A 12,269-nucleotide genomic window follows, 5' to 3' on the forward strand; every position below is an offset into this window, starting at 1 on the left:
ATGAGGAGAAAGAGAAACAGAACAATTATGACAAAAAGCGACTCACTCCGACAAGCATGAGCAAAGGTAAACATGATTGATGAAAGGGGGAGTGCCGTGACTCTGGGCAAACACACCTGATAGCTTTGTGGCATTAATGCAAAACATGGGCTTTTGGAACAGTTCACCACCCCATTATTTGATTGTGTCTATTTAAACCTGAATCTTTTACACCACAAGATGACTGATGCGGGGGCTGTGTAAGAGGGAGGTGCATCTCCACATAGGGAAGGGGCTCCTATTATAGGTTACTTTGGTTCCATTTGTACACTATCAGTATCAACGGTTAAATAAACACTGCGATAGGCTGGAAAAGTGATGAGTCAGACCGCAGCCACACGATCTCTATCAGAATAGAATAGACACGTTGCTCTGCTGCATGGCGTGCCCTTGGTCAACTCAACATATTCATATTATATATCAGTCACATTTTCAAATAATTGCAGTTACAAGAGGAAGGTCAACATTACTGTGGAACTAGAGCGTGCATGATATGCTGAGCACACAGTGAAGACTGTACTGGTGACTTGCCTGCTGCGTGAAATAGAAATGGCTACGGTGGTTATCGGTAACAGACTCAGATTGGACAAGAGCTCAATATAATCAATATATACCGTGTATATAAAAAGCCTCAAAAGACGATCTCGGCAATGATGGCGAAAGGATCAGAACGTGTCAAAAGACGTTTAAGGTGGCGAATGAGATAATAATCAAATTGGTAAGGGGAAGGGGCAAGAACCTGTCAATCTACATTCAACTACATCATCATCATCATCATACTATAATTCTGATAATGTCTGAATGTGTGTCTGTCTGTGTGTCACTGTGACTGCCGTAGCTCCTCACTGCCTGCACCAATCACTCCCACCTTTCACACAGGCATTGACCATAATAATATGGAGGTCTTAACGAAGCCCTTTTTCCAATTTAACAAATTATAAATTAATAATTAATTTATTAGTGAATTAAAAATGCGAAAACACACCCAGGGCGCAGTACCCCCTGCGCAAGTATTTCACTACGGGTAAGGGCTAGTACAACCAATTAACCACTTCCAATAGCATCCCTATATGTCAATACGCAAAACTTTAAAAACTTTTTTTCCTTCAGAAATGCCAAAATATCCGATCTACAACTGACAATGTTTATATTCTGAGCCCGTAATAACATGCAGTACAGTGGGATGATGGTGTGGTTATGGGGGGGGGGGGGAGGGGGACAAAAGCACAGAGTCGTTATAAACACCATGACATTTCATCGTTTTATCAATTCACTACGACTTACTGTAACACTGTAGAAAGTGTAGAAAACAGCATGTTAGATTCTTACTGTACATCAACAACAAGCATTATGTTATTCTATCAGTACAGTGTAATCATGTCCCATGTCACACCACACATAAAATCACACATTTAGGCCTACTGTAGCATTGCACTTGTTGCCGTTTCCAGTAGTTACAGGCATAAACAAAATCTCTGTTATTTGCAATCGCCTCTGTACAGTATGTCCAAAACTACCTATCGACAAGCTCAAAAGTGTTGGTCAATCTGCTACTTTTTAGTGACACTGTAGTATGATCGGGTAATTTATGAAAAAAAAGGTTAGGATATGGATATAAGAGGTTTCTGTCCGATATAGAAGTATACAGTAGATGTACAGTAGATGTGAGTTTGACAAGAACTTTCCCCCTGCTCACCTTGGAGTTCTTTCCCCCGGTGCTGCGCGCCGAATGCAGCGAGTAGTTTCTGTGGACGACCTGCTCGGGGGTGGAGGGGGACTTGTCATTTGAGGAGTGGTCCGAAGAACCCTTCTCCACCATGTTCTCTGCGCCCTCCTGGCTCAGGGGCGTGGGCGTGGGCGAGCGCTTGCGCAGGACGGGCGAGCAAGCGGGCGTGCTCCTGTTCGAATTACTGGCAGTGCTGGAGACAGAGAGAGAGAGCGTGTGGAGAGAGAGAGGGGGGGGGGGAGCAAGATTAAATACTTTCAGAATTTACAAAAAAAAAAAGTTCAAAACATTCAGCATTCCAAAACAAGATACATTTTTACTATTCCTTCTTTAATTATGAATTAGCAATGATTCATGTACAATATAGCCTGTATAATATATAGCCTGTATGTGAAGTAGATTGAGTGACCTAATTGGTCCACTACAACAACAACAACGACTTCCTTGGCTCCACCCCCAAGGTGCTGTAAACAATGTGACATCATCACAGCAGACTTAACAGGATTGGATTGGTCTCACCTCACGCTGACCGGGCTAATAGCAGCCTGAGCTAAGACCAGCGCTGGACAAAGTAGTACTCAACCTCCAGTACTTGAGTACAGCCATGGTCAAACTATTACTCAACTTTAATCATTTGTAATTGAGTTGAAGTACTAGAGCACTTTGACAGAAAAACAGTCAAGCTTACATGCTTTAAAAAAATACCCTATAGACACACATCACTGATGCTCAGAGGACCGGTTAGCTGTTCAAAACACGAGTGCACCTCAGCTCAAAATGAAAAAAGGAGAGGCTAACTGTTTACAACAACCCTAGTTCCATTCTAGCCAGATGCCAACTTTGCATGTCATCTTTTTTAAATGTTTTTTTTGTGGCTTTCGCCTTTATTTTATATATTTTATGTAGGGATAGACAGTAGGCTGACAGGAAATGGGGAGAGAGATGGGGGGAAGACATGCATGCAGTAAAGGCCGTCGGGATCGGGAGTCGAACTCGCGGCACACTGCCAGACTGGATTACCAGCCAAGGTGCCTGGACCACTGAACCATGTGTATGTCATCTTTTGACGCGTCTGCCTATACACTATGGGCTATATATCTATAGCGTGAAGCGTATTTGCGATTATTCGCCACTCCTCTCCTCCTCCTGCTTCTCCATGTCATTGGTATCCTTCACATTCTTCCACCACTTCTTCCCACTTCTGTGTGTCACTGCCGTGACACACAGACAACGCCATTGCGTCGGGGGGCCCAGATTAATTTGGAGCCCACGGCCGCCCACCCGTACTGTCGGCAAAATAAAATAATAAATATACAGAGATACCACTAGTCACCTAACCTAACCCTAACTTTTAATTCAAATTGTAACTCTAACCCTAAACCCAACAGCCAATTCAAAAGCAAGGAACAGCAAAATGTCCTAATTTATGTAAATGTCTCTGGACATTAAGAAAGCAGGACAGCTATAGGTACAAATGCACACACAACATTGGCATACAATCATGCACGCCCTTGGAGCCCCTCACATGTTAAAGAAGCCTTCTCCCCACAGACAGCACAGGGCTGTGTAGTGTAAGTGTCAGTGATCTGGGCAGACAGACAGACTGACAGTGTGCCTGCCAGACCCATTACGTCACATGCAGCCAACGGACGTCTGTCTGTCCTCCATGACCATCAATTACACCACTCTGTAGTGTCACTGTGTGACTGTGCCAGATTATAACACAGATTATAAACGTACAGTATCTTCTTTCCAACTGACAGTAGCCTCGGTCCCAGGCTTACTTATCTGCAAAAAGAAAAGCCTGGTCACAACGTAAGGCAGAGAAGCTATCGGCGGATGTATCCTCCGGAATATCCGTCAGATGTATTTCCCCCGGATACGATATTTTCCCGACCAATCACAACACTTGTTTCATTCGTGGAGAATGTAAACTGATTTGCAAAACAGACAGTGTTTCTGCTCAACTGACCACATAAAACATGTTTTTCCAAATATTTCAAAAATAGCAGGGTAGTACAGGGTAGGATAAACTAGGATAAACACCAAATCTTCATTCATGATTTGTTAATTTATGGCAGATAAAATCAGAGGAATGTTAAGACGAATTCATATATTCAGAATTAATGTAGATGTATGTTCAGAGAATAGTTCACATATACTGTACTCCGTACTTTATGTCAGAATTGAAGCTGAATTGGATAAAATTGGTGTTGTGACCTGATAATGTTTAATAAAGAGCTGGAGATACAGGGCGACCCCTGTTACTGAACAAACGCACTCAATGACGCATCAATCATTGCCATAATCGGAATAGAGACCTAAGTAGAATACTGTATCTGTACAATGAACCTGTATGAGTATACACTATAGAGTGCTATGTCTACATAAAATGCTATCAAAAGTTGATCCTTTGCCTACGCCTGTAAGGTCGTCGAGGCTAGTGCAAGTGCTATGGGCTGAGATGGGAGTCTGAAGAGGTGGGTTTTCAGACTACGGCTACGGCTATCTCACAGTACAACCTTTAAGTGCCATCCAAACAGGCTGCTGTGAGATATCAGTGAGTATAATACACATGTGTTATCAGTGAGTATAACACAGTATAATACACGTGTGCACTAAGCTCGGAGAAGGAAGGAAGCAGAGTACTTCACTATTCACCCTGTAATCATTGTCTGGGCCAGGAGGTCTGGGATTACACGTGCACACAGATGCATAGACACATGCTCACCCCTCACGCACGCACGCACACACGCACGCACGCACGCACGCACGCACGCACGCATGCACGCAGTGAGTACGCACAGAATAAAGAAACCCAGACTAAAATAGCATTCACATCCCTGTTTACTCATACACACACACTATCCATGGAATAATTGCCTCCAATCAGTCGGTCGGTGTGAGCTTGCCACCATTGGTGTGTGAATGTGGGAAGTGAGGACGCTGGCGTCGACTGTTCGCCGCTTCACCTCCCAATGTATAAATGAATGAACCATTGTAAAGCGCTTTGAGCACTTGGAAAATTGCTATAAAAATGCAATTCATTATTATTATTAAATGCAAACTAAAGTCCAGGCCCCCACACTAGCACTGTTTGTTCCAGCTGTCTACATACTGCCAACCAGCAGAAGTAATCACAGATTGGGACTTTAAACCTTTGCTTTTATTAAATATCCGAGACCATTATGGTTTTGTGAAAGATGATGCTGAACATATTGCTAGTTTGAGCACTTCAAATTATCTAATCTTAACAAGGGAAAATCTACAAGCATCACATGCTTTGAGATAATTGAGAGCTTGTAGATCAGCTATTTTTGGATGATATCACAAAGTTGAGATAAAGGGGAGATAGAGATATCTCACATCTCTGGAAATGTCCACCAAGGATGAGCAACATTAATTTTCCACTCATCTTAATATAATCCATCTTGGTCTGGGCATTCCAACAAGTGGCTAGATATGTATTTTATTTTTATTTTTTTACCAACATTTACGGCAATTTCTTTATTGTTATTTACTATAGTCCTACTAGACCCCAGGAAATTACATCTGACCACAAAAGATCACAGGATCTACTGAATGTGAAGGGGGATCCTATAGGCCGGGGGATGCCATGCCATGTGTGTCGTCGGCTCAATATGTCCGTTTGTCACCTCCCCTTTCACTTTCAGTAGATCCCTAAAACATGTACCTCGGTTGAAAGATAACAACAAAGTTGTCCCTTACAGATTTATGATTAGCTAACTTTCAGTAAGGTCTGAGGCCCAAAATGTTACCAAATTATCTCCACAACAGGAGCATAATACTGGTGGATTTTTATCATTTTCCCATTGTTTGAAGTTTTGATCCGGCACCCAGCCCAGGGTACCTTATCCTACACTGTAGCTACCTTTCCTTTTCATTAAAAGTAATGGTCTTGCGGGCGCTGAACTACATGAGCAGCCACCTTCAAGGACCTCATCAAGGACCTCATCTCCAAGGACCTCATCTTCAAGGACCTCATCTCCCACCACTGCGAAACACCCCACTACTCATCACTATGTCTATACTGCTTGTAGCGCTGGAGCCCAAAGCCTGCCATCAGCGGAGCATTACTACTTACTGATGTGTGCCGTGCTATTACCAGGAACAGATATACCCATCACATTTTCACCAGGCACGCACACACACGATCACAAGAAGACCCACAGATCTCATTAATATTAGAAACAATCACACCTGTGTGAAGTGAGGGGCGCTCTTATCATCGTACATCATCATGATGTAAAATAAACACTATGCCTATTTGCTCAGACACTGTAACATTCTCCATTCATTGTCAATGGGAATTTAATGTTTGTTTAAGACAAATTTTGTAGCGCCCCTCAAAAATATATAGACGCTAGTCATGCTACGACTTCAAGTCCTAGTTGTACTATAATATGAGAGAGAGAGAGAGAGAGAGAGAGAGAGAGAGAGCAGTGTATCATTTCTCCCCTTTCCCTCTAAACAGAAAGGGATATGGTCTCCATAGCAACTGCAAAGAGTGCTTTTTTGGGGTGGGGTGTATAAGAGTCCAGGCATCTGCCTCTGACAAAATAGTAAACAACAGAAATCCGTCTTCGTTGTGAGAATAATTTTGCCTTATTATGAGTCATTGATAGATAGGATAGAATAGTCCCCAAGGCCCTCTTCTTTATTTTATTTGTATATTTGCAACGTGAATATTTTCCTCAGCATTTTCTACTACCAGGAGCAGTGAGCAGCCATGCATTCTACAGCAGTGGTTCCCAAACTTTGTCATGTCAGTGTCACCCCCAAATTGACAGCTATTATCCTGCAGACCCCCATTTGAAGAGATATGCCATCTTCTCTTACGGAGGCATGAGAGAAGATTTTGCCGTCTCTAGCAGTTTAATTTCAAGGACCCCGACCAGTTTGACCTGCATTAGGCTACGGAACCCTATTTGATGGCATTTCTATCTCTGATGCCCCCCATTTGCATTGTAAAACCAATGTTAATTGTTGAGTGTACAAATGGAACCAAATGGACTCGTTAGGACCCATAAGGGTTCATTTGGTTCCAAACTATAATTTAGTTGAGAACCCACTGGAACTCCTTCAAGGACCCCTGGGGGTCCCCGGACCCCACTTTGGGAACCACACTATAGCTCAGCTATAGCCGCTCTATGGTCAAAAGAACGCAGATTTTTTTAATGTATAGCGTTTAGCCCCGTTTAGTACAGTACCTCACCCTCTGCCAAGCAGCCAGATGAGGTCCTGTGTTACCCTATCCCACCCCACACAGAGACCAGAACCCTCGTCTTTTCATGGAGTCAGAACTCTCTCAGATCTCGCTCATTTTAAAAATGTCAAAGTTCTATGTAAACTACGAAATTAGGGCTTTCATTTGGTTAATAGATCCATCTCTACAGAACAGTATCAAGCGAAAAGGAAAGTTTGGTAAATCGGATTTGCTGCGCTATATGGGGTTATGAAACTGAACGAGCAAATGGAATCACGCACGCCGCACAATGCTTGGCACAGATAACTTCTTTGACTATACAATTATATAAACACAATGGACACAAGGAAGTGGCAAGCACTCGCTTCTGCTGATTATAGGAAAATTACAAAGAGATGCAATAGAATAGGAGAGATAAGGAGAGATGAAGCAGCCTACTCCGCAGACATCTCCATTGCAGCCAGGCGCGCGCCGCTCTACCAAACTCCTTTTAAACTCCACTATCGCCTTCCCAAATGTGTGTGACCAAGATAGCAATTTAGGGGAAAGCGTGCCAACACGCCCATGACCACACCTCTAGGTGCAAATACCGGTGTCTGCAAAATAGATAGCAGGTGACGCTGGACCAAAATACCATTAAGGGACAGAGCAAGCTCCTATTCTCGTAATTCTCGGGCAGCGGCTGACTTGCGGGCCGCGTCGCGGCGACAAAAATTGAGCCCTGAGACTCAAACAGGCCACTCGGGTGCTCAAGCAAAACCACGACAGTTATAATATGGACATAAGAGGTTTTTGCATACCCGACAACGACGATATGCTATTGGCCTATAGTCAGGAACAGGATTGCCAGGGACGCACAATACGTTCGTGCAGCACCTGCCTCGAGAGCATCGCGTTACCTCATGCAGATTGCTGTTTGATAACTTTGATTTGTAATAATGTTGGTGCTAACTAGAATAGGGGCTGCTTCAGTGCTTCAGCTCTGGGCAGATCCACATGGGCACGCATGCAACGGGGTGCATACTTAGTTTAGACTAGCCATTGGTTAGACATGGGTTAAGGTTAGGTTTAGGTGTGCTGCCACGTGGGAGGTTAGGTTTAGGGTGAGGGTTTGAGATAGGTTGTAGTTGTAGGACTAATGACTAGTCTAAACCAAAAACTGTCTAAACTAAGTTTGCACCCCATGCAACTCCACGAGGACGCACAAAACGGGCGCTCAAAATTAAGCGGCGGAGCCACAGAGAAAATTATTATTATCATCATGAGGATCGGCTTGGTGTATTTTGTTGCCCCCCCCCCCCCTCGCCGTGTTCCCCTACGCGCAGTGCATACTGTGCGTTTGCCTGGCGGCGGTACTGAGGATTGCAAGTTAAAACTTGGCAATAACGACAGGTCACACAAGCATTTACTGGAGAGTAACTATCAATGCCTTCTATCCTGTACGACGAAAAGGGGATTACATGAGTAATACCATTAATACATGGGCATCGCACAATGGAGTCTCCAATTCTATTGCATAACAATAGACACAGCTGTTATTGGTTGTGTATAGAATGTGTACCCATGTCTGGATCGAGGAGGATCATATTACGTTTCACCTCAGTCACTCTTCTTAATGGCTCGACAATGTCATGGCTGTGCTTGTAACAACGAATTGAATTGGTATAACTGGCTTTACCTTTCCGTACATTGAGATTAAAGTTAATCTGAACGTACGGATGGTAAAGCCAATTATACTGTTCCAATTCATTTTATTCTGTAATTCATGCTCAGCTGCTGAAATAGGAACATTATGAATAATACTATAGGACGTATCCAATTTCATTGAAGAAATGGTTGAGAGTCCTGCATGCGCTATACAGAATTTACACTTGAGGCACTTAAGTGGTTTAAGGGGAGAGAAAAGCCATATGGGTAAACAAAACAAAACAAAGCAAACAACTTACGCATATACCTCCTACACACAACTACAAAAGACAAACAAAGTCAAGCTTAGTACGAATGTTGCTATAGCAACAGAGAACAGAGAGACAGAAATTAAATATGCAGGGTTTGTGTCTAAATATACTCTGGCTACGCCTGTTCAGAACTGCTGTGTGTGTGTATGGGAGAAATAGACAGCAGAGAAGTGGTAGGTCCAAGACTATAGAGCCCCTTTCATGACGACGCCAGGCCCAGTCCCGCCCCCTTTCATGACGACGCCAGGAGATATTTCACAATGCATTTTTCCCATAGACATTTGAAAAAAAAAATATATATATTTATATAAAGACCTTATAAGCGTTGTACAAATCCAACTCGAGTTGTGACAAATCATGACAACAAACACAATATTTTGGACCAAACTAATAATTACAAAGAATAAAAACAACAAAAAAGTGTTTTCTTCTTCTTTCTAATTCTTTGTTTGGCCCAAAACATTCGTGTTTATTGTCATGATGTGTCACAACTCGAGTTGGCTTTGTCCGCAGCGTAAACGTCTTTAAATATATACTTTGTTACAAGTCTATGAGGAAAATGAACGGGGAATTCTTTACCGGGTCTCTCGAGGGGGCGGGACAGCGACGCTCTATAGTCAATGCATTTATCTTACTGGTAAGACATGGCCTAATGGTTTTCCAGAAGTGTGCACGCACGCACTTTTGTATAGCCTCAGAGTTAATTTAACATCTTCGATTCTACTGTGCATTGAAAGCATACAGTACAAATAAGCTGTTCTGCTTGGTCATTTTCAAAAGTCTCTATTAAATACATTTTCAGTCGACTGTTGCATTAGGGAAACAATGCAACAATGGTGAATTGGAGCAACACTTTCTGCATCTAGCATAAGTGAACACTAAAAACATAACGATCTTTGCTGCTGCAGCCTGAAGAGGCAAAATTCATTCATTTTAAATGTATTCATTTGCATACCGGGGAAATAGGGGGGGGTTGTTGTCCCAGAGGCCCGAGAAGCAGAGCTCATCTGCATTTCAGAGCACTGCGCGTGTACACAGTCAACTCCACTGCAAGGAAGGATGGATCAGTCGTAAAGGCATAAAGCGCAAATGTATAAAGAGTATAGTTTCAAAACGGGTCAAGTTGTTACATTATAGTAAATAGAGTTTTGAAAGAAAAAGAAAAAAAATGGTTGCTTGTGCCACTTTGTTGCAATGTTGCTTTTTAAATAAAGCTTCTAAAGCTTTAAATCCTACATGGATTTAAGCTGTCCGAATGCTGTGGGCTTTATAATAGCTCAGAGATTCCGGGCCTGTCCGAGGGGAGGGGGGCTCAGAGATAGAGGAACGGAGGGCCTATCTGAGGGGGGCCGCTTGTTTTCACTGCAGCTTTCTGCTGACCCTGGAAAACACCCATCTGGCTGTGGTGGCCCTATGTACTGTACCAGCTCCATGGCGCTCAGAAAGGCAGAGAGCATATACTGTACACACACACGCGCACACACACACACACACACACACACACACACACACACACACACACACACACACACACACACACACACACACACACACACACACACACACACACACACACACACACACACACACACACACACACACACACACACACACACACACACACACACTTGAATTATTTTATTTGGATCTGCACAAGAGGCGTAATACAATAGACCCAAACACTGATCAGAATTAGGTTATACATTATATGGTCCAACCAGATATAGCTGCTGCACATGCTTAACACACAGAGAGAGAAAAAATAAATAATATATATATAGCACATTGTTTACATACTATTACTTGACACTACTAAACAGGATGTTTTCTTTTTTTTTTTTTAAGCCACCTAGGGATAAATGAAACAACGCCTTCTCCAGACAGACAGACTGCCCATAGTAGCTGAGACAGAACAGTATTTAGCCAGCTTTTTTGCATTTGTTTTTAACAATCCACCCAATTGCAGACCCCTGAGCACAAGTTTATGGCCCAGACTTCCAAATACAAGGACAATAAGTTGACAGTTATATCCCAAGGCCATAATACGTTCCACCAGAAGCTGATATTTCATAAGTTTGGATGTAAAACAAGTGTCCATATACAAATCAAATGGGCAGCCTATTTCAAATATAGTAACAGTTTTTCTAATTTCATTGATGAACACAATATCTGGGGTATTTGGAATATTTTGTAGTGAATTGGCATGCGTGTCATTGTGATCAAACCAGTCTATTTTTACAGTGCTTTGTTTATACATTCTTGTTGTCCTGTCCTGTACACCTCTGATCTTGTCTGAGACCAGGTCCACCAGACGGTCATGTCTGGCAATGTACAGACCTTTATAGTGGCTGCAACCATTTAATATGTGTGCGACTGTTTCTTTGTCATGTGGTACTGGATGTAGGATGCAGTGTGGGTCATGTGCTGATGGGTACCAGGTTGCCAAGTTGAACTTGGTCGGCAACACCTGTAAACAGGCTTTAATAGTGAAAATGAGAATGTCCTCACCTATGGTGTTATTTGACAGTATAGAGTGTGATAATGAGTGGTTTGCAAAGGGAAGGAGAGCCAGTTTTCCCTGCAGCCTCAGACTGGTCCAGTGTTGTGCACTTTCTGATCGCTTCATTCCTAGAATGGTGGCTCTTGCGGTCGCGGATTTGATTGACAGTTCATGGTGCGCACCGTCCTGCTCGTAGGTCGCACATGCACGGACACGCGGATCTATGATGATGCTGTTGTTGAGCGCAGCAGTTGTTGTATCAGGCGCCACCCACTTTAACTGTAATCCTGATCGCTGGCATAGATCATTAAGATCCATCCAGTCGGACCGCACACCGAATCCAGCGGCTTTAATGTCCAATTTACCATTCGCCTTAGTCTTGAATCCAAGGAACTGCTCATTCTCCAGCGCGGGTGGTACTTTACGTCGCTGCATGTGTTGAATGAGTGACTCACGAGCCATTTCCCTGACCGTGGGGTCGTCGCTGTTGAGCATATTTATAAGGTGACTGGTTCTGGTGGCGGTGAAAACCCATTCAATATTCGGTACACCCAGACCACCATCTCTGATGGGTTGAAACAGTATGGCACGGGTGGAGTGAGTATTGAGACAGAACCAGCCCCTCACCAAGCGCACTGCCTTGTTATTCAGTTCTGTAAGGGTGTTCTGTGGCAAATGGATCATAATAATAATAACCTTTCTTCCCTACATTGACGACGGTAGTTACGACGGGTGTGCTTTAGTGTGGAATTAGTGCATTAGCGCACACACACACACACACACACACACACACACACACACACACACACACACACACAC

The 12,269-nt window shown here is 43.2% G+C and overlaps 1 protein-coding gene across 1 annotated transcript in view; it reads right to left on the minus strand.

The window, feature by feature from the left end:
* The window catches only part of gramd1bb (GRAM domain containing 1Bb), a gene marked incomplete at its 5' end in the record, with an annotated part of 130,436 nt that overhangs the window by 33,684 nt on the left and 84,483 nt on the right, over positions 1–12,269 (minus strand). Inside the window, one exon of the mRNA XM_083773705.1 lies at positions 1,736–1,958. Coding sequence (XP_083629831.1) covers positions 1,736–1,958 — 223 coding nt within the window. The remainder of the gene's footprint in view (positions 1–1,735; positions 1,959–12,269) is intronic.

This window comes from Protomyctophum parallelum (genome assembly GCF_964188405.1).
Source record: "Protomyctophum parallelum genome assembly, chromosome: 9".
In the NCBI taxonomy this organism is placed as follows: domain Eukaryota; kingdom Metazoa; phylum Chordata; class Actinopteri; order Myctophiformes; family Myctophidae; genus Protomyctophum; species Protomyctophum parallelum.